The sequence below is a fragment of the Plutella xylostella genome, chromosome 9, assembly GCF_932276165.1.
Source record: "Plutella xylostella chromosome 9, ilPluXylo3.1, whole genome shotgun sequence".
NCBI lineage: Eukaryota > Metazoa > Arthropoda > Insecta > Lepidoptera > Plutellidae > Plutella > Plutella xylostella.
Window position 1 is genome coordinate 7858503 of NC_063989.1, and position 23502 is coordinate 7882004.

The 23502-nt window shown below is 34.0% G+C and overlaps 1 protein-coding gene and 1 long non-coding RNA gene across 2 annotated transcripts in view; one reads left to right on the forward strand and one right to left on the reverse strand.

The window, feature by feature from the left end:
- Nucleotides 1-23502, reverse strand: part of LOC105385778 (lachesin) — an 83223-nt gene that overhangs the window by 11163 nt on the left and 48558 nt on the right. Inside the window, exons 2-4 of the mRNA XM_038113567.2 lie at nucleotides 15550-15647; nucleotides 13999-14203; nucleotides 8916-9074 (exon numbers count right to left, since the gene is read on the reverse strand). Of these exons, the coding sequence (XP_037969495.2) occupies nucleotides 8916-9074; nucleotides 13999-14203; nucleotides 15550-15647 (462 nt within the window). The remainder of the gene's footprint in view (nucleotides 1-8915; nucleotides 9075-13998; nucleotides 14204-15549; nucleotides 15648-23502) is intronic.
- LOC125488920 lies at nucleotides 304-1233 on the forward strand. Its single transcript, XR_007266593.1, has 2 exons — nucleotides 304-571; nucleotides 729-1233. It is a non-coding gene; the product is annotated as an uncharacterized LOC125488920 (long non-coding RNA).

Genomic DNA, 23502 nt, shown 5'->3' on the forward strand with positions numbered 1-23502 from the left:
ACACAGAACTATTTTACTATTCTCCTATTTATATCCATCATTTAGATTTTAGATAATATCCATCATTTACACAAACTAACGAATTCATAGAACAATAATATTATGAAATACAAAATTTAAATTATTTTTGTTTTTCATCTGGGCTCGAACCCGCGGCCCAATTATTCGCAAACCAACCATTTGCCCGCTACGCCAAGAAGCTTATTGAACTCGTTTGCAAAATAGTGAATATTTCATTAGCAAACGAAGCTTATTGAACTCGTTTGCAAAATAGTGAATATTTCATTAGCATACGGTTCATTAGCAAACGTATAGTCTATGTAGTGATAATTGTTTACAATATGAAATATTATAAGCGCAGAGGGTATTTTGAATTTATTTCTCATTTGAAATTGTAGACTTGAAGAGAATGTTTTGTTGCATTGAGATGGGTTTTGTTAATTCCATCTGATTGATCTGATTTATATTTATACCTATAATATAATCAAAATTATTGATTTGTAACGATGACAAACGAATTTATTAACAAGGTCATCATTATTAATTGAGTTAAGTGCCAGGACAACATTGGGTTCGTATTTTCTCTTTATAATTTTATTGGTTACTTTATATATTATTGGCTTTCATTTATTTTACTTATAGATTATCATAATATACTTTTTACGCTATAGTAATAATGTCACAATTATTATATTCATTAAGGCATGATCAAATTATTGTTTTTAAAGGTTACCGAAGATGGATGTCCTATAATGGGCCCTGAAGAACTGTTATGAAATAGCTAACGCATGACAAGATTTAATTTGAGAATTTTAAGGATGATATTATGGTTGCTGTTTGCATTGCGTGAGAAATATCTTCTACACGATAACAGCACAACTCGCAAAGAAGAAATGGAACATTATAACTATGTTATTATACGTTTAGTAGGTATTTAACGGGTCCCCAGTTTAAAAATGAGTAAAATTTATTTAGTAGTAAGATAATTATTTGTTCATACTGTTAAGATAATTGATTACATATTTATAAGTAACTACTTAGTAATAAAATTGTTGCTTATTTATAATTTAATTGTAGAAAACAACAAGAGATGTAAATTGTGAAATTTAGTAACATGTTGGTTCTCATTGTTGTAATTCTACAATTTTTGAATTTGTTTACTTTTGTTCATAATTATTCTGCATACAGACTAATAATATTTACTTGTTTAGTGAAATAAAGTTCTTTTTCTTATATATTATGTTTTTATTTTATTTCCTGTTCATATTGATAAAGATAGTCTAAAATAACCTATCTATAATGATTAACAAAGTAAAACATAAAAATAAATTTTAAAAGTCACACCTCCCAGAGATTTGAACTCTGAACCTCCATATTGAAAGCCGAATACCTTAACGATTACACCACACCGTCAAGTAGTTAAACTGGTGAAAAATGCAATCACTTCGTATCACACTGAGCTGGCTTGCAATAGTTAAAAGTGAACAACACAGGTTTTAACATTCTGGCATGAACTTTATGAAGCTAGTTCCAATATTTGATTTAAGATGGCGCTTAAATTAATAAAAGTCGATATTTAGCGCCATATTTTAACACACATACAGAAGTCTTAGTAACGAAACAAGGTGTATGTAGTTCAAGGTTATTTTACATAGGTGGCGCCTATGTGGGAGGGTTGTAGTTATAGCTATATAGGGGATCAGGATTAATTGCACTTGACTGTACATCCCGAAAATTAAGATATTGAATGATCAAATTGTGATTGACCATTATAGTTAGGTATTACAAACCCCATAGGATCGAAACATAAAGATAGGTGAACGACGAGCAAAGCGAGGAGGAGCGTGTTAGGTGCACATGTTCGCCAAAAGCAAAGCGGAGCGGAGCGGAGCGTTTCCCACATAGCGGAAACAATACAATATTATTTGATCTAGGCACCAGTTTGCGCTATGTAGGGAAACGCTCCATCAATGTTAAAGCCAAACGGATATTATTATTTTGTATACTTAACCTATGCAAATTATAATATATAGCATTAGGCTATTCAAGATTCGGCCATACCATTATTAGGCTAAACAAGATTATACGAAATAACTTTTTACCAAACGAGATTTATGCCATACGATTTTCGGCGAAACGAGACTTCGACCACACGTTACTATGCAATTCGAGATTATGCAAATAAATCTTAGGCCAAAAAAGGTAGAACCATAAAATTTTGGCAACACCCTGTATAGGAAAGTGCGCTTGGAGTACAAACCAAAACGAATAAAATATTCCAGTAATATTCAAAATCAAACAATAGTCCTTATGAAATTCCAGGTGAAATAAATTTACAAAATGAATAATATGGTACATATTATGCTAATAAACGTTTCGTAGAAATATTTGGAATAAGAATTTTTATATTTAAAGGCTGCGAAGTCGAATATAAAAATAAAATCACTGAACAATATTTAAACAACGGCTTTATGTTTACGGATTAATAATAACTACATACACACCACACACACTCACGCCTTGTACAAATGTACTCCCTTGCGGGGTAGGCAGAGGTGCATTGCTGCATAACTACATATACATATCATTGAAAATGGAATTGTAATTCATAAAGGGTGAAAAATAAGGAATCAACACAACATAGGTAGTTTATTTTGTCAAATAAACAATGAACATGACGTACACTTTTTCAAAAGCACATGTCTTGCTCGTATTTTATGAACAATGAAAATAACACATGCACTCAACCAATCAAAACATCAAGGATAAAATTGTTGCACATTCAAACATAATGCATATTTTTATGTTAGTCGTCCGGTAAATTTCTAATATTTTATCAATAATAATGCAACGACAAAAAATCACACACGCACACACAACCAATTTTTTATTAATATTATTATTTCCCGTTATCAAGAACAATGCAAATCATTAAACATAGGTACCTGTGTATATCAGTCCATAAAACCAAACCTAAAAAAGCGACCAAAAAATCCGAGGAGCGAAAAACATTTTCCCGCCCACTTCCTAGCGGAATACATTTACGAGCAATTTAAAATTTACAACTCTAAAACAGGAAGCATGTTAAGCCCTCGCTGTTATATTCAACATTGGTGGGTGGCTCCAAAGTTCCCGGTTGTTTGCCAGATTTCGACTGCGCCGAATGCCTCTATGCAAATCGGTGACAGTTTTTGTTTAACGTCGCTGCACAAACTTCGCCTTGCTATTTTGAGTTGTGGTCTGGTCTGGGCACGTCGTGTGTATTCTTATCCCCAGATTTATTGTCATCCTGTAGTTTTCATGGAAGTTTTGCTGATTGCATGGGAATTCAGATATCAGATATTATTAAAAAAAACAACGGTACTTGCTCTAAGTTTTTGTTTGTTAGGTTCTATGGAAATCTTTATTCATGGTTATACGGGACCTATGATTAAACCGCTGAAATATAATTTGGATTGCATGAATTTCATGTTTGAAATGGGAACATGCAAAGCATCAATGGTAAGTGAGTAGATGCAGTGCAATTTATTGTTTGCTGATGCGGAAATCGCTGTACAACGATAATTTCCTGTCAATTGCTACTAACTTCATTTTGCATTTGCCCGACATTTCTATTAGCTACGTACTGAATTAGATCAAACTGCGGTTTTGCCAGTCGAAGGCAATTAGTTTGTTTTGAATTATTTATTCCATATTATTTTATTACCTAACGAGATAAATATTTCCCAAATTGCCCTCATTAATTAGCTAAATACATAGTACTATTAGTACTATCTTTGACAATATTGCTTTGGTTTATGGAATACGAAAAACCTCACATTAAACTTTATAGGTATAACTTATTAACTTATTTTCTGTTTTAATTGACAAAACTGTGAATTATGCGCTCTAGTAACACTTGAAGTCACCCTGCAAGAACGATCATAGCGTTGACTTCCAATAAGTAGGTATGTTAGACAGAATATTTCGAGAAGTGCTGGCCTAGGGATAGCCTATCCTATAATAGCGACTGTAGCCTACATGTGTGGTTGACCTGAGTTTGACAGTATATTAGAGCCATTTGAGAAGAGGTTGTGGAGATTATAAAGTATGGAACACTCCATTATACTCAAAGTAAACCGCACGTTTACCATAAATTTGGCGTTTCCTCGTTCAAAAAGAAACGCATAATTTAACTAGCCGCAAACATAAACAAAAAGCCGGTTCCTTTAGTCACAGTAGAAAAGAGTCCAAACAAAACTCGCGGCATATTTACAGCTGCTAGTTTACATGTTTATTTGTTCGTTGTTTCCGTTTCCGACGTAATGTACACTGACTTGTGTTACTGACTGCCTTCCTAACTTCCACGTCCTTTTGAAAAATGGAAACTTGCTAACGAAAATAGTATAGGTATCAACATGAAGGAAACGTTTTGAATTGTTTAATATAATTATTATGGCCATATAATATGTACTCCCTAGTAAAAGAAGAAACATTCTCAACAACTTTTTGTACGACTCTACGAATAAATTTATAAAAGAAAACCTAACTACTTGCCTACTATTTTTTTATGAGGAAGTTATAAAGTATGTTTTTGTGGAAAAATAAAGAATATCAGTATATCTATCTATCTATTTTCATATTATAACATAAACAGGTTTCAGGAGAAGTTAGTTAGTACGACTTCAAAAAATTCGCGATAAAATATATTTACTAAACTAGTTACATTCTTCATCCTGGTAGAAGAGTGAAATGAATTTCCCTACCGCGCCCGCGCCACTCAGGACAGCAAAAATAGGGCCCAAAACCAGCGCTGAAAAGAGGTTACGGTGGCTGGCTGGTTTTACATTCTTATTTATTTGTTCCAGCTTCCTTATCCGGCATTATGTGAAATGGCTGGGCTCCCCGGAACCGCTCTTCTTATGGCCCGGTTTACGCTCCTTCTCACTGACATGACGCTGCGTAAGGTTGTAAAGATTATTGTTTTTGTTCATGACTGTGAATATATTATTTCATAAGGCTTCGGAAGGCGGTTTATGGAATGGCTAATAAAAATGCCTACTGTTGAATATTCTTATCAGGGTGTGTGCCACAGTGCCTGTTTATGGCATTCACTATGAATTGGGTTTTTTTCGTGAGTCGCTTAACTCATAACTAAGTCTTGACTATTCTTGTAAATCTACATATTGTTATGTTAATAAATTACCTACCTATATCTATTCATTAATTTTAATCTTCTTAACCAAGCCAAAATTTTTACAAAAAATGCCACGGTAAAATTGTAAACCAGATTTTCCCCAGAATGAATCTTGTTTGATTATGATAATTTTCTTTAGCTAAGCGTGGAGATTATGGTAACATGCCTCTTTTCTTACTGTGACTTATTACAAGTCGTTTGGACCATAGAATTGGTATATACTGGCGTATAGACGAACTGAAAGCTCGATAAAGCATGACCAATTGTCAGTGTGTGCATTAGCTAGTGATGTACCTTTCACTTTGGCGGACTATCGATAAGTTATTGAAGTTCAATGTGCGACCCTTGGAGAGAGTTGTTCCATAGACGCATGCATGACATTTTTGTACAGATTATAATTTTGACATAGTGTAAAAATGAATAAATAAAATAAAAAAAAAACTTTTTTCATCGCTCCTTATTTTATTAACCATTAAACAGAACCATCTTCTTTAACTGGTTCCTTACAGTTTTCTTTCTTAAATTATTAAGTTTATATTCATACTTAAGTCAAATTGCTGCAAATGGTAGAGTTCTTATTTGGATTCCAACCAACGCGCCCAATTATTCTCAAACCACTTTCCTGTTATTATAGTATCTAGAGAGAATCTGTTGGACAAATTATACAAAACAATTAATTTAAATAGGTATTTGTTAAAAGATTTACCTTGCCCTGACAAAATGGTTCAGATACGAGACGGTAAAAGTAAGCTAGCGTTTATTTTCATAGGTAAAATTCAACATAAAATATCGATAATGATATCGATTAATTTGAGTCAATCCCTAGCATACATGTAAAATAAATTGATGAAAATTTTATTCCCTAAATTCATGTAAATTATCAACAAATGGACTTCCACTTACACAAAATATGAAAGTAAACAAAAGCATAGGCATTATTGTTTTTTTTTTTTTTTAATCTTTATTTATTAAAGAGACTTAGGTCACTTACAATAAACTGTGACCATGTCAGTCTCATCGAGACATATGGGCATTATTTTATATTTGATACAGGAGAAAAGACAATTTTTAACCAAAAATAAACGCGTCATGGGAGTGATGACGATTTGGGTATTTACCTGTATATTGTGCAATTTTCAGGATTATTTCTATTATTAACACCACAATCACTTACAGAACATGTAACCATTGTTGAATAGAATTAGATTTGCTGAAAATAAACAACGATGTCCGCAAAAAATCCAAAATACTAAGGTGTTGATTTTCCGCGTGCCGATTTGTGACGCCCTGTCATTCAAAACCAGTTACGGTTTCATTGGATTCGCTATCCTTCTCTATCTTGCCAAATTTCCGTAAGGGATTTTCGTCTCCCTCGCTCGCTTTGTTGGTCTATACGCCAGTATATACTAAGTCTATGGTTTGGACCAATATTACTGTCTGGTATGTAAAATTATGTTTACATTGTAAGAAAACTTACTTTTTTACATCTAAAAATAAAACATATTCTGTGTTAAAAAAAGCTATTTTGAGGAGATTATAATAGTTTTCGGGACCATAACTTTTACACCGTACCTACATATTACTGGAGTAAGGACCTCATGATAATTGATACCTGGGCAGTTCTTCTTTTTAACCTACATAATGGATAAAAAATTATCCCGAATTTGAAAAAAATTACTTTAGCTTTTTGGTGAACTCTAATAATTTTTATGATAGCTACATTTCTATTCTATCGAAAAAGGTGGTTGGCCGCGAAGTTTAAGTATTTTTTCAAGATTTTCAGAACATAATACGTGGATAAGGCAAAGAAAATTACACCTTCGTCACAGAATCTTTTATTTTTTTTTATCGAAATAGTCTTCGTCGATTAAAATGAAACTTTTTTGATACGTTAATAAACAAAATACCATTTTAGAAAACATATGAAGGAATTGATTTTTAGTAATAACAAAATATTTATTAAGTAGTTATTACCACTCTGTCACAATTTCAGCTAAAATGAAGCTTGTTTTTGCTATAAATATTTTTTCGCTACTAATTACAGTCAAAAATTTACAGCATAGACGTTAACATCAATGACTAAATTAAATATGATTTTTCCAAAGTTGCACTATTTATAACAGAACATATAAACGACCAAAAATAAGTAGACTACCAGGAGACACCAATCGTTACAGAGTGGTAAACGATGTGACATAGTTGTTATTCTATTAAATATGCGGCAGCGTTTTGGAATAAAACAGTTTTATTTAAAAATAATAATTTAGTAACTTACTTATAAATCATTATGGTTTCAAGTTAGTCAAAAAAAATACTGGATATATCTTTATTGTTAGTATAACTAATGAAATCACACTTGAGAACCTCTGGAGAGTGAAATATCCGTATTTCAGGAACTTAAATGACAAATTTGTTCCAACTACATAAAATAGTGTTTATCTGCACAAATAATATTTTCGGCAACCTAAAATTTAAGTAACTTAATGGAAAATTACGTAATTTGTTAAAGTTTTAACCAGCCATATTTCGAAAATACAGCAGTGGCTCTTAGAACTTGAAAAAAATACTCTTTCCTTTTTTAATTGCCTTAGAAGCTGGAAGGACTTTAATGTTATCATCAAACATCCGATAAATCATTCTCCACCATATTAAACAGTCTACCACATTCATCGTCTGTTCTTGAGAACAATAGCACGAAATTACCTTTTTCACAAACGAAACTTTTTATTAATGCAGCGCAAGTGTATTGGACGTTCCTTTCGCTTCTTACTTTAACCAAAACGTGTAGTTTCTCTTCAATTTTTCTTTGATGAATTTCCTCAGGTTGGAGTGTTTCGTAAGAATGTGACAGATTTGTCGTGTGACAGAGGGGTAAAATGTGATGCAAAGTCGATTAGCATTTAAACAGTAACATAAAGTGTAATATTCACATGTTATTGCAAAGTAATTGTTATTACCAATGAGTAAATAACAAAATAATAATTTAATTGTATTTTATTTTAACAATTACCTACGTGACGAAGCTGTCGCCGAATAAACACACGCACCTCCTGTCACACTTTGCGGGTGGCCGATACGCGGTGTCTGGATCTCAAAGGGGAAATCTTACCAAGGGGAAAAGGAGACCTAAACTCTGATCGATGGCAATAAGGACGAGTGGCTCAAACAAATATTTTAAATGGCAACCTACGTGACAGAATGTAACTACTAAAACATTAGGTAGTAAAAGACAAATTTTCAACATTTTTTTTAAATATTTCTGAAATCATTTAAAAATATATATTTTGTTTTACTAAATAGGTAATATCTTCTGGAGTTTAAATAAATTTTTATATTTTATGTCGTCATATATATTTTTTGTAACATTATCGAATATGCGCAGGATGAAGTGGCGGGAGACAGCCAAGATTCGTATGAAATACACCTCTTGTCACGCGGATTTACCACTCTGTAACGTAATTTTAAATACAAAAATATAAATTTATATTTTTGTAAACGTGCACAGCCGTTGTGTTTTTAGTACAATGCACGCTGAAATATAAATAAATAAATAAATATTTGAACAACTCATGATTTTTTCTTCACAACTGATGGAGACTAAGTTATGTAGGTTAAAAAGAAGAACTGCCCACCTACACAGTATCGATCGCCCAATTCCAGGAACGTAATTTCAACAATTCTGCTTAATATACCTTACTTGGAAACAAACCCGCTAGAACAACTAGAATACGATACTCACTCAAAGTCTGGTTGTTTATCCTGAAGTGCCGTGAGTCCTCTCGTCTCCACACGATGGTAGGCGGTGGTACGCCTGATGCGGCGCAGTGTAGGACTGCATCCTCGCCTTCCTTGATCACGATCTCGCTGGTGCTGGCGTCGTCGTCTATGTCGGGAGGCACTGGGAGAAGGACGATTTAGGGTTAAACAAAACAATGATATTTGATAGAAGGATATAAAGAGGAAGAGCCCTTTCAAAGTTGCGCAGTAAAATTCTGAGGAACACTTAGCTAGAATAGGTTATGTTCAACAATATCTGTTACACAAATTAAAGTTTTTTTTTTATTGGTGAGTGAAAATTATACCGTCTAGCGAATTGGTGTGAGAATATTTGTGGCCAATTTTCATAATAAAATACATAATATTATATAATCACTGGGGTTAAAAAATATCCCACCAAAAACATTAAATATGTAAAAAAATGCCATGTCTCTCGATGCAGTCTTTCCATCGTAAAAAGTTATGAGATCTCATAGAAGCCATAAAGCCTAATCAAATTATTTTGTAGTTATAAGGGTGAAATCGCCAAAATTTGTACATTTTTTGTCCATTTCTCTTGGTTGCACTAAAACCTACTAAATGAGAAAAATATAACAACTTCACATAGAAAATTTTGGTAAATCCTATTAGTAGAATAAGTAACGTATTAAATTATTTGTATTTTATCATATTTTGTACAGTGGTTATTGAAATTTACATAAATTTAAATCTTAATAAAAATATCATATTTCTTTGTTATGCTCTTTGTAACAGTATTTTTTTGTATAAAATAGTATTAAATCTAAATTATTTTACTGGCATCACCACGAGCAAAGGTTTTTTTAGAAGTGGCGTTAGTGTCGCGTCTCCGCCATTTTGTTTGTAGTCGCTATCGAAGTTATAGTGAACTCGGAAGAAAAAAGACTTTTCAGTGTTCCCCTTTGTAACAACCGACAAATTAAGTTAAAGGAAAGTATTTACAAAGTAATTCCTGAACGTAAAATCATAATTTCAGTCTGTTTACTATGCAGTTAGTCAAATTTTCGGAAAACTAAATCCACGTGTGTTAAAATATTTTTAGCTTATGAACGTAAGAATTTTTGTTCCATTTTGTTACAATTTTCTTTGTAACGTTACAAAAAGGAAAGCTAAGGGCACATTCAGACTGACAAGAATGTGATGACATTTTTTAAACTAATAAATTACAAAAACATATTAGTTGTACAGAAGTTTAATTTTAATTATCCTAACAAGTGATACCTGATACCAAAATAATTAATAATTCAATTAATTAAAAAAAACCTCATAGATATATATATTTTTTAAATATTTTTGTTCAAAAATTACGAAAGTAGTTCGTGTTTTAATTATTGAATAGGTACCCGTCAAAATCATAACCATCCTTTTCTCTTCGCCGTAGTGCTGATTAAATAAAAATTGTTTTATTTATTCATAGCAGTGTGATCGAGTCCGTATAGTTCCTTTTTGTAACATTTTTGTAACGTTTCCCTTTTGTTACGTTTTTGTTACGTACAAATTTTGGCGATTTCACCCATAAATCAACATTTACAAATTTTATCAATAGGTAGTTTTCTTTATATTATAATAACAGTGACTTGGCAATGACAATGGCAAGACAATATAAAACAATCCTTATTTAACCCAGTAAAGTTGTTTTGCATGTTCATATACTATACTAGGACCGGAAATGGTCCAAAGGACAAAAAAATAATAATATGAAAGCACAATACTGAAATAACACTTCACTTTACTCACAGTATCTCTTATGAAATTAATCTATATTTTATGTGTTGTATTGCGAGCCTCCGTAATAAACACGGCTAATATTGTCATTTTGTAGGGTAAAATTCGTCTCACAAGTTAATTATAATCCTCGGGAAGATTACAATTTGGGCGCTAATTACGTAATTATATTATATACACCGTAAATAGGAACGTATATACGTTTTCATCTCTGTTTACATAATACGGACGTAATTAAAATGATTGTTTTTGTCTGTGTAAAGCTTACAAAAACAAACCTTTGATTTTGGTTAAAATAATAATTATACCTATAATAAATTTTATTATGTGGGTATCTACTTACAGTTTATTTTCGTAACAACAATAAAGTTTCCAAGTTTAGAATTTGTTTATGTCATAACTATGCATTGTTCCAGATTTAAAGTAATCTATATTAATCTCGCTGCTAAAATAACACGTACGTATAAAGATCAACATAAAAACCTACCCGTGAATAAAAAAAAAAATAACAAAGACTTCGGTCTAAACAACAATATTCCAAGTAATAATATTACTTTATCATCACAAACAGTTTGAAGAACCAGACGTAATTAAGTTGGGATTGAAGAGGTCTCAAATTCAATTGGTTGATTGCTTTGATCTCTCGAATAAATCCTGGAGAGCTATTTACAACAAATCAAGAAATAAAGACGTTTTCGTTCCACTTAATCCGGCAAAAATCTACTTAAAGCCCTGCCACACCGGGGGGCCACTCCGGTTTATCGGACACGATTTATTGGAGTACTTAGGCACATATCACTATTCACACATCTACCTATACTATTGTTTTAGAATAGAACTGTTAGCGCAGTACGGAGTGAGCACACTGAGCGTTGCGGTGCCAAGGATTTCGCTTGGAAAATTTACACCGAAAAAGAGATTTTGCTAAATTAATAGACGAAATTCTTGCGATGCGGTACCGCAACGAGAGTCTTACAGATTAACAGAGATCATGAAGTAGGTAAATATTCATGCAATAGTTGAACTACATCTGCTGACATACATATTATTATAACATTCTCAAAGTTGAAAGTATAAGTAGATGCCTAGGGTGTTACAAAAGTTGCATAAGTATGCGTTTAAAGGTAGCCTCGAGAATAATTATGAAAACTTTTTCCTAGTTTGTAAAAAAAATGCAATCCCCATGGTAAAGTAGTATGGTGGAGTAGCATTTTTTTCTTTTATAATTTGAAGTAATTGTAGAACAAATTTTAATGAAGTAATATTTAATAATTTTAATGTACCTAGCTATAATTATAATTACTTACTAAAATTCAAATTCAAATTAAAATTTCGTAGGTTAGTTTAGTGCATTTTTTGGCACTTTGTCTGGGATTTATCTGGAGTACTAATAAAACATGTCCTGAAAGCCAGAGCGACCCCCTGAGCTTACAAGAAGCAATAAATTCTCCATCTCCGCTTCTCCTCGAATTGTCGCCAGCATACGCATTTTCCGTTATTTATTATTCTTGTTTAAGATCATTTTAAAATATTGAAAGTGGGGGATTTTACTTCGCATTTTTCGAGAAGTTCTTGATCTTTTAGCTTTTAGGAATTCCATTTTTGTTGGAGTCTTCTAGAAAATCGTAGCTTTTGTTAGGTTAAAAAAATCATAGAGAATTCTAAATAATATAAAATAAAATGCGTCCATAAACTTGGCAGAATAAATAACACGAGTTCAGGCTAATCCATTTTCCTCGTTTCCAGTTAACATTATAATTCAACCCTGGATTTATCCATGATAGTGCGTACATGATCTGAATTTAATAAAAGGTCTTCAATGTGAGATCCGACAGGTTTATATAATTTAATTTAATTCTATCCGTTTAACTTAACTTTTACCTCTAAATTTAAGATTACATCTCTGAAATCTATATTTTATTTAGTTATTATTTTTTCACTTGATAGAAGATTGGATGTAGGTTTGTATGTTTGCGGTTAGCATTCTTACTTGTATGTAGGTGGGCTATTATTAACATTTTCATGGCATTATACTACATTATCCATAACACGAGTGATTATAATATAGCTACAATGATCTTCATCCAATCATGTAACACAAATAAGTAAATATAACGATAGGAACTCGAGTGACCTATAAACTGTACTGTATATACATCCAGCGCATCCTGGGCAGTCAGGGCGTCAGAGACTGACGCTATTTTAGCTAGTACCTACATTCAGCACGGACACCAACCCCAGATCACCTCTAGTGTTTGCCACTGACACTAAGGGCAACTTGCACAAGAATCTAAAAACTAGATTTAGTGTTAAATCTCTATTTATGACATAAATTTGAATGAACTGACGTTTCTTAAGTCGAGATTACACACTAAATCTGGATTTAAGATTCTTGTGCAAGTCGTCGTAAGAAGAATTTATTCGAAGAAGTCAAAGTATCTTTAATCCCGTAGTCGCGATATCGGCCGAAAAACTGATTTCACGGAATTAAACCGGTTAAGTACTCGTACATAACTTACCGACAACAAGCAGAGTATGCGTCTGGCTCATCATAGGCTCCGTATTAACTTGGCACATGTAGCGGCCGCCGTCGCCTGGCGCCACACCGCGGAGGGCCAGGCTCCACGCGCCGTCGCCGTGGCTGATTGTAGCTAATACATTCAGCACAGTGACCAACCCCAGATGACCTCTAGTGTTTGTCACTAACACTAAGGTCCTGTTTCATATTGTCTGGTTAGTGACTATCTATGGGATAAAATACATGCTGTAACTGTCAAAAAATAATAACAGAGGGTGACAGCATGTATTTTATCTTATAGGTAGCCGCTAACCAGACATTGTGAAACAGGGCCTAAGAAGAATGTATTCGAAGAAGTCAAAGTATGTTTTACCTTTGCGTCCCGAAACGAATCGGCCGAATAAAAATTCACGGAATTCAACCGGTTAAATAACTTACCTACAACTAGCAGAGTATGAGTCTGGCTCATCATAGGCTCGGTGTTCACTTGGCACATGTAGCGGCCGCCGTCACCTGGAGCTACACTAACACGAACACTAAGGTCCTGTTTCATATTGTCTGGTTAGTGACTACCTATGGGATAAAATACATGCTGTAACTGTCAAAAAATAATAACAGAGGGTGACAGTATGTATTTTATCTTATAGGTAGCCGCTAACCAGACATTGTGAAACAGGGCCTAAGAAGAATGTATTCGAAGAAGTCAAAGTATGTTTTACCTTTGCGTCCCGAAGCGAATCGGCCGAATAAAAATTCACAGAATTCAACTGGTTAAATAACTTACCTACAACAAGCAGAGTATGCGTCTGGCTCATCATAGGCTCGGTATTCACTTGACACATGTACCGGCCGCCATCACTTGGAGCCACGCCGCGTAGAGCCAGGCTCCACGCGCCGTCGCCGTGGCTGATGGCTATGCGGTGGTTCTTGGTGATCACGTGGCCGGCGATGGTGAGGATGGTCTGTGTGTCTACGCGGAGCCACGCCACCTGTGGGGTTACCACGGACGTTAGCAATTCACAATCGGTAAACGTTGCTGGAATGGCAAATTTGACATAACTTGTGTGGATGTTTGACTGGAGAGTGACGCTGCTTATGGGTTGCTAATTTGTCGGTCGCAGTATGGTAGCTGGTGGGTTAGGGGTTTTATTAATGTGTGTAAACGGGGTTTTGGTGAGATGTATGAATGATTATGTGTGCTTGTCTACACACAGCCCCGCCCGCCACCTAGTGAGTTAGGGGTTTTATTGGTGCGAGTATGGGTAAACTGGGTTTTGGTGAGAGGTGAATGATTAAGCGTGGGTAGGTGATCGTTAGAATCGTTTGATAGCCACCTGGTAGATTAGGGGGTTTATTGGTGTGTGTAAAAGGAGTTTTGGTGATAGGTATGAATGACTATGTGTGCATGGGTGATTGTGGGAATCGTCTGCGTGTCTGCACAAAGCCACGTTACCTGGTTTATTAATGAGTGTAAACGGGGTTTTGGTGAAATGTATGGATGATTAGGCGTGCGTGAGTGATCGTGAGGATGGTCTGCGTGTCTACGCGGAGCCAGGCTACCGGGTGCGTAAGGGGTTTTATTAGTGCGGGTTTTTTGTGACAATTAAGAATTATGAGAAGTATAAATGATTATGTGGGTGATCGTGAGAATCATCTGCGTATGCGGGTATGGGTAAACAGGATTTTGGTGAGAGATATGAATGATGTCCGCGTGTTTTAGTGGTTTTATATTACTGCGGTGTATACGAGAGCTAGGCTGGCAGAGCTGAAATGAAGTATACTTATATACATACAAAGGTTCCATCCAAGAGAGCGATTTGTATTCCCTCCAAGAATAGAATAGATGTAAACGGGGAAGCGGTGAGAGCTAGGTATGAATGAATATGTATAACGGAAATGTTAGTCAGGCAGGAAAAGATGAGGAAGGAAGACCTTAATGCTATTTATAGATGTGGATTTTGCGATGTACATATTCAATAAACGTATTTGTTAACAGTCATATTTATTTGTGACTATTATCCAGTATTAGGAAAAAGGATTGATAGAATTAATAAAAAAAAATCTGCCATTAAATTAAGTATTATTAATAAGCACTTTGATAAAATCACTGTTATTGTGATTGTAAGTGTGACGTTTGTACTCACTTCCCTGGTACAGCATATAATTAATTTAAGGAATGATTTTTCAATAGCCAGATAAAAGTTATCAAGGGAATAATTCTGATGCTGTCGCTTCTGAATGTTTGTATTAGACAGTGACAACAATAATTTATTCGTCAGATAATCTGACTATTGTAAAATCAGCCCTAAATGATAAAAACAAGGAAAGAACTCACTTTGTAAGACTGTAAGTTGTCGACCCTGCACGTGAGGACGGCATCGCGCCCCACGGCTACCGTGACGTTCGCTCCGGGACCCACGAACCGGGGCAAGTCTGGAACAAGCAATCATAGTTGTTAAAACTCACAATAATATTGGAATTGAGGAAAACAATGCTGATTGCAGCTGCTATAATTAGTATGGTAAAATGCTCCCAAGGCCGTTCAGTTTCTTTAACAAAAAAAAATTACCCCAAACTAGGCAGTCTGTAATAAGGGTATCGGACAGTTAATATACCTATCTACATAGACAAAAAGATGCACGACCGGCCGGGGATTGAATCCGGTAACTTTGGCATAGCAGTCAGAGTCACCAGCCACTACACCATGTTGTGGTCTTCTAAAAGTCATTTAATAAGTAAGTATACAACTAATCAGACTGGCTGTTCCTCTCACCACGGTGACGACTCGGCCATCGCATGGAAACACGTGTTTTTTAAATTATTTAGTGCGATAACCTGTAACGGAACATAGTCCGTCCGTAGCAGACTTATACATTATGTATAGATTGGCGAAATTTTTATTATAAGCAAAATAAGACTATACGCTGGTTGGAAAACACAACCATACCGCGATGTAGAAATGCCACACTAGTGCCATCTAATGGGTTAGACTCGATGATGCATTTCCTTATATGGTAATGTTCGGGGGCTGTTGTGTCGTTCGAATCGACAGATACCTAGAATAAGTACAAGTCTTATTGTTGACGCTTAGAGTTTAAAGAGATATCTGTAACGAAACTTATTTGTATTGTAAGGTTCTGATATTAGTTTGTTATTTTCATGTACCGTTATTCATGTATAATGTATAAGTCTTAGATAGGTAAATTTTTATCCAATTTCATTTCCTAAAAATTTAGGGGGTGGTTGTAACGGAACATAGTCCGTCCGTAGCAGACTTATACATTATTACAATATTTATGTATAGATGGGCGAAATTTTTATTATAAGCAAAATAAGACTATACGCTGGTTGGAAAACACAACCATACCGAGATGTAGAAATGCCACACTAGTGCCACCTATTGGGTTAGACTCGATGACGCATTTCCTTATATGGTAATGTTCGGGGGGTGTTGTGTCGTTCGAATCGACAGATATCTAGAATAAGTACAAGTCTTATTGTTGACGCTTAGAGTTTAAAGAGATATCATACTAGATTCGGTTATATTATGTTTCAACCGTTTATACGGCTCTGTTAATTATTGTTTGATTATTGAAATGAATGACGCCATAGTGATAAGTTATTATTATGAGGATCAGATTTGCACAACACTAATTTACGCGACACTTTACGTACTACGCCTCCTTGACGCTCAACTGAGTATCTTTTAGTTCTAATTAATCGAATCAGGACTTGAAATTAGTAAATACTAGTTAAATAATAATAATATTAATTATCAATAATTATAGAACAATAGTCCATCGGTTTATTACCTTAAAAATATTTAATAGTTGTGTTATTGTCTAGCTCAGTGGCGCCACCTGTAGTCTAGGATCTTGGGGATGGAGTTGAATCGATAAAGTTCGATGGATGAACCGAAAAAGAAAGAAAAAAAAAGAAAAAGGGAGTCGATGGTCAGGAGAGGCGATAAATAGATTTCGGGAAGAAAACTCGCCCTTGGTCTTCCCGCGGGATTTCGTGTGATAACATCAAGCCTTTGCATTTTAGAGTTTTATTTAAAGGGAAAAGGGGATAGAGAATGTATTTTTATAAGTGTGTGGATACGGTGGATTGCAGCTTCGACCAGCCGGCGGCGGCGCAACAAGGAACCTCAGCTAAGTGTCGATTGGATTTTATAATAACCACTATTTCGAGGTATCACAGCATATTATTATCTATATACCACTCCATTCATAATATCAAAATATCTATTTATTTTGTTCTGGTTTCAAAATTCGAATATTTCCATAACCTAAAAATCCACTTGTTCCCCATTATTAATTGTTCAGCATCTTGGCCATTTTGAAATTGAAGGCTGCTAGGGTACCTAGGTTTATTAGGAGAGACCCAAGGAAACCACCTTTTACTTCATCAATCAGCCTTAAAGATTCTATCACATAAAACAATCAATTTACAAGCATAAGTACATTCGACTATGGGAAAATTACCCCACTTGTTTCATCAAGCTATGTTTGTTTACCTGGAAGGAATAAACTTAGTTACTTATATCAATATAGTACAGATATTGAATAGTATGTTCTATTGAGATGATGGCTAATGAGTCAAGTATTTAAGTATGTTACTTTTACTCACAGCAATCTATCTACCTACCTGAAATTGTTTCACCCAGCAGTCTTTGCATACCCAGTAAAGAACAGTAATTAGCATAATACAGACCATTAGGTGTACCTATGTTTCATTGTGGTGGATCATAACCTATGTTCCAACATATTTGGTTTACAACCTTACTAGGCTTGCACAACAATCTGAATAAGTACCTAAGTAATAATAATGGATGATTCATCAGATATATAACATAATTATGTGGAATCCTATTCAGTGATAAGTGCTTGCAATTTAAGTAAATCTATTAGGTAACATATTAGATCATTCAGAAATTGTTTAGGTTACAAGAAGATTCATATTCCTAGGTAGTCGGTACTTATTTACTTATCTCCTGAGATACACTATATAAACTTATTTCTACCAACTCCATCTAGTTCTCATGTAAGCATGTACTTATCTATTCTGAAGTTTGCAGGTTTTCTATGACATTGCTCTAGTGATTATTATAACTACTTTAACACACATTTTAACTCAACCCAATATTATTATAGGAGGCGTTAGTTCAAGTGACTATTTGAATTGGGCAGTAAAAAAATAAATAAATAAATAAATAAATAAATAAATAAATAATAGGTACTTACACTAGTTTTCTTCGCAACACACAAATGGACTCCCGCGGCATAATATAATCTTCCATTATTGTGCATATTTTCTTATCTCCAAAATCATCCCATTTTTTGCAACACAGCTAATGTTCACAGCTACCTTCAATATGAATACCTTCTGAAAGAAACATAAAATCAAGGTAACAAAGTAAAACCACAATGCCATGTATGTAAGTAACGAATTTATTTAGTAATTACATACCTTTAGTCTATGACTTCATTCCCAATATCCATCGTAAAATTGAATTATTCATTACACAAAAATATACCACTTGCCTACAGACTCACTACATGATATTTCTAATTACGTTTTAAATCACAATCATATATTTATTTACAGTTTATGGCACAGTGTGGGCGCAGCACGGCGGCAGCGTAGGCACTGAAAGCCTTTTACAGCCGCGTGAGGCACTCGGGGCCGCTGAAAACACGAACCGCTTATGCGTGTGAAGTACCCCGGGTGACCTTGGTTCACAGCTGCCGGCCGTGCACTTGCCATAGTTTTAGTTTTTAGTTTTTATTTATAGTCAGTGGCATCATAAAGGGAAGCGGCTGAAAATCAGCGCGGTAGTAGGTAATATATTATCTTCTACCGCCTTAGCTGAGCCGCCGTCCGTTTCGGTGCCAGACAACGCACACATATCCTCTCATCTATTTCTTTTGTTTAGTCATAAGGTCTTTGTGTTCATTTATTACTGTTTTTCATTATGTTTTCTTTTTTTCTGTGTGTGTGCGATGGCACGGAATAAACGTTTTTATTATTATTATTATTATTATTATTCAGTCTTGAAACCAGAATGAAGAATATGCTTCAGGTTATTCATATTAAGCTATGAATCTATTTAGCAAAATTATATTCTTATTTGAATCAGCATTCCTATTTAGTACTTAAGTAATTTAAAATCTACAGCTAGCTCAACCTACTTTGATTCTCTAAGAGTGGTTATTATAAACATTACTTATTACTTGTATTCTTAATATTTGAAATGATTTTAAACATTTTTCCACCGGGATGAAAATTGACCGGACCATATTTTCATAAAATACTATGTTTCTACTTGAATAATTATTGTGTGTACTTGTGTGATTCACTAGTTTAATGATTCTCTATGGTTTTATTATGGGTTTAGCTACACTTGGTAAATTCAGGTATTTGAAGTATTGTTTATCATAAAAGAAAAAAACCATACTTAACAATTAGGCAGCAACAAAACCAACAAACATTTAAGTGTTGTATTGTTTGAAAAATAAATCTACTTTCAAAACATTAGTTCAGAACTAAGAAACCCAGATTCTTAATTTATACTTACTTACTAGGTACTTGATACTAGGAACATTGTGTAAAATGTGGGGTTGTATAAAATGCATTTCATCTTCAAACCACTTAGATGCTAAGCAGTTAGGTTTAGACTGTGGGAGAGTAGGTTATTGAATTGAAAACATGCTATCCTTTTGTATCTCATGTGTGGTGAATGTTATTGATGTATAGTTAGTGGATCTAGGCCTCTTACTCATTGATGTGATAGATATGATTTTGGTATTTACTTACCCACCTAAGTATGTAAAGTTTGCTTTATTGGAATTCAATAGGTATTTACTTCAGTACCTCAATTACTAGTTATGTATCAGAAAACAGAATAGAATTCATGTAATTTAGTAAGTATTCCTTTTATTCAATGGTTATATTGGCCATAACTTGTACCTGACTGACTGTGACTAAGACAATTCTTATATATTCAGCAAGTTAATGATAATTTATAATACTTAAAAACCTGCATTATACCCTTTTATTAATATAAATAAAGATTGATTTTGCTTTGGAAAAGATGTTAAGAATATTAAACAAAATTAATAAATAATAGGGTCAATGAGTCAGTTGCCGACCTAGTTGAGCACCAACTTTACTTTTACTAAAGTGATCTACTTGTCTGATTAAATAAAATAAATACCTTCAATTAGATACTTATACCCGTAGGGTCAATGTGTTGGATGGCGGCCATAGGAGCACTAACACTATTTTAAGTTAACTGAAATATTTGGAAAAGATAAAATAAATATTTCCATAGTGAATATTCATGCAATTTTACTTTTGAAGGTTAAATGGATATCATTGGCTATATATTATTGACTGTGACCATGACAACTTTTACATATGAAGTGATTAGTAATAATTTATTATACTTATTATCCTCCTTTAATTCTGCTAATATTAATAATTATTGATTTGGGTTTGGATAAGATGTTGATAATATTAAACAAAATTTATAATTAGGGTCATTGAGGCGATTGGCGACCGTAAGAGTTTCAACTGTATTCTATTCTAAATAAAATTTACTAAGTTTGGAATAAGATAGGAAAATATTTTCATAGTACATGAGTTACTTACTACCGATAAATAAATTGAAATGACTTCTTATCAGCTTGGGTAAAGGAAAGCAGTTGCTGAATTGGATTCTTCTTACAAACTGACCAATATACATACCATATACAGGAGGAGATGATGACAGTTAGTTATTAATAAGTAATGTTGAGCTTGACTGTGATGAAGTTAATTAGAGGCAGGGAAACCACCTCGAACAACTTGTAGGTACCATGGTAGACACAAGCCAGCATCGATAAAATATTAATTGTCACATAACTCTGAGATCTACAATATAGAGATACATTTGAGTGATTGCTCTTGACACAAGCTGAAATGGGAGATAGTAATTATATTCTAATTATGTCCATTATTGGAAGACATTGTACTGTGACGATACACATGAGTAGACTCAGGAAATATCCGTGTCGAATAAATGTATAAGTAGACTCAGGGAATATCCGTGTCGAAAATACAAGAGTAGGCTCAGGAAATATCCGTGCCGAATAACTATTACACATTATGGATACATAAGATATCCGTGCCAAATAACTATTACACATTATTAAGTAGACTCAGGAAATATCCGTGTCGAATAAATGTATAAGTAGACTCAGGGAATATCCGTGTCGAAAATACAAGAGTAGGCTCAGGAAATATCCGTGCCGAATAATTATTGCTTATTATGGATACAGAAGTAGGCTCAGGAGCTATCCGTGCCGAATAACTATTACACATTATTGATACATTAAGTAGACTCAGGAAGTGTCCGTGTCGAATAAATGCATAAGTAGAGTCAGGAAATATCCGTGTCGAATAAATACTTAAGTAGGCTCAGGAGATATCCGTGCTGAATTGTGAAGCTGAATAAAATATTATTAACATCATCTGGATCCCAATCAATAGATCCTTTCCTAGGCTTTGACTGACTGACAAAAAAAACAGTTTGAATAGAGCCAGTGGGCTAGAGAAGGTAGATGGGTCTGGTGGACAGATCTGGTCGTCCTTCATAGGGTGTGCGAGGCGGGGCGCACCTTCTATTCAAATTAAAAACCCTTTTTTTATAGATAATTTTGTATATATTTAAATTACTTTTGTTTAATTAAATCATGTATGTTTTAAGAAATAACTATTGCTTTAGCTTTGTTCTGTTGTCCTAACAAATAGATAAACTAGGGATTATGAACTAGGGTTCTAGGGATTAGTGCTAGGGTAGGGATTCTCTCAACCTCCTAAAAGAACTTGAGTTACTTCGGAAATGTAGAGTCCTAACCGCTAGACTAGACGATCACGTATTGGCCAAACGAATAATGCAAAACACGTATACCGTTACAAGACTTCTCTTCAGTTCGTTTCAGTTTAGTTAGGGCGAAAAATACGTCTCAAATAGGTAGGTTAGAGTCCGAAGATTCACTACAGGGGGGGGTATATTACAATTGATATGCCGTAGACCAGGATAGGGTGATCAGAATTATTAGAAACAGGATCGGGTTATTAGGAACGTTATTTTATTTGTGTGTTGCATTATTCAAAAACTTAAAAGGCTTTTGCCTACAATTGTTGCCGTGAAACGGAAGGAGATTGAGAGAAAACGTTAATAGAAAAATCATATGTGTAGGCGTACAATAAAATAGGCATTTAGAGGAAAAAAAATAATAATAATATAATGTGTACACTTAGGTAATACATTTTGTTTGAACCATTTAAAAGGTCAATAACTGGTAACTTTACCCTTTACATAAAAAAAAAAAAAAAAAAAAAACTTAGCATAATATTTGTATACTTGTATACATTTTGCTTGAAACATTTGAAGTGCCGATATGTGGTACTTTTACCCTATTGTATACAAATTGTTGCATTCAAACTTAGTGTGCTTAAAATACGTGTAGGTTGCCTACAAATGCATTAGTAAAACAATCAAATAGGTTATAGGTAGCGTCCTGTCATTATTATTTTGGTAAAGACATGACATTGTGATTTAGAAGCTGCGCACACTTTACATGGTTCATTTATACCGATCTTACCATGGTGCACTTGAAACTGGTAGGTTTGGCGCATGGATGTTGCGTCATTTTCTGTAATTATTTCATTAAATTAATAAAGGAAAAGGGGTACCTATAGTAAAATAAAGTAGGTACCTACTAAGTAAACGAGGATAAACTAGTAAGGTCAAAGACCGTTCGAAGTTAGCGTGGTAGGTAGCTATAACTAACAGATGTTTTGGTGAATGCAAACTTTAGTAAGTACCTAAGTACTTGTTTACCTATTTAATTTTTTCTACGACTACGATTGTCTAGGGAATAGATTTTTTGTTATTTATACATACATATACACATATTATAGGTAGATAGTAGACACATTTTAATAAGTGTCAGTTTCACAGCGGCGGATGAGATATATCTACTCATGGCAAATTTATTTTGATTGTGTGCATCCGATTTTAGGTTTAATTCCAAGTGTACTGTCTGTCTACTGTTATTTTATACTTCTACTTACCTTTAAATAAAAGGTAAATAAGGATACAACAGGAAGAAGTTAGCTAGCTGTATTTGATGTTCGAACCTGATTACCTGTAGATATCAATGATTAATTGCAGTTCAAGAGTTTTAACACAGGTGGCGCTGGTATACATATTAAAATATTTTGCATTGTATAATTT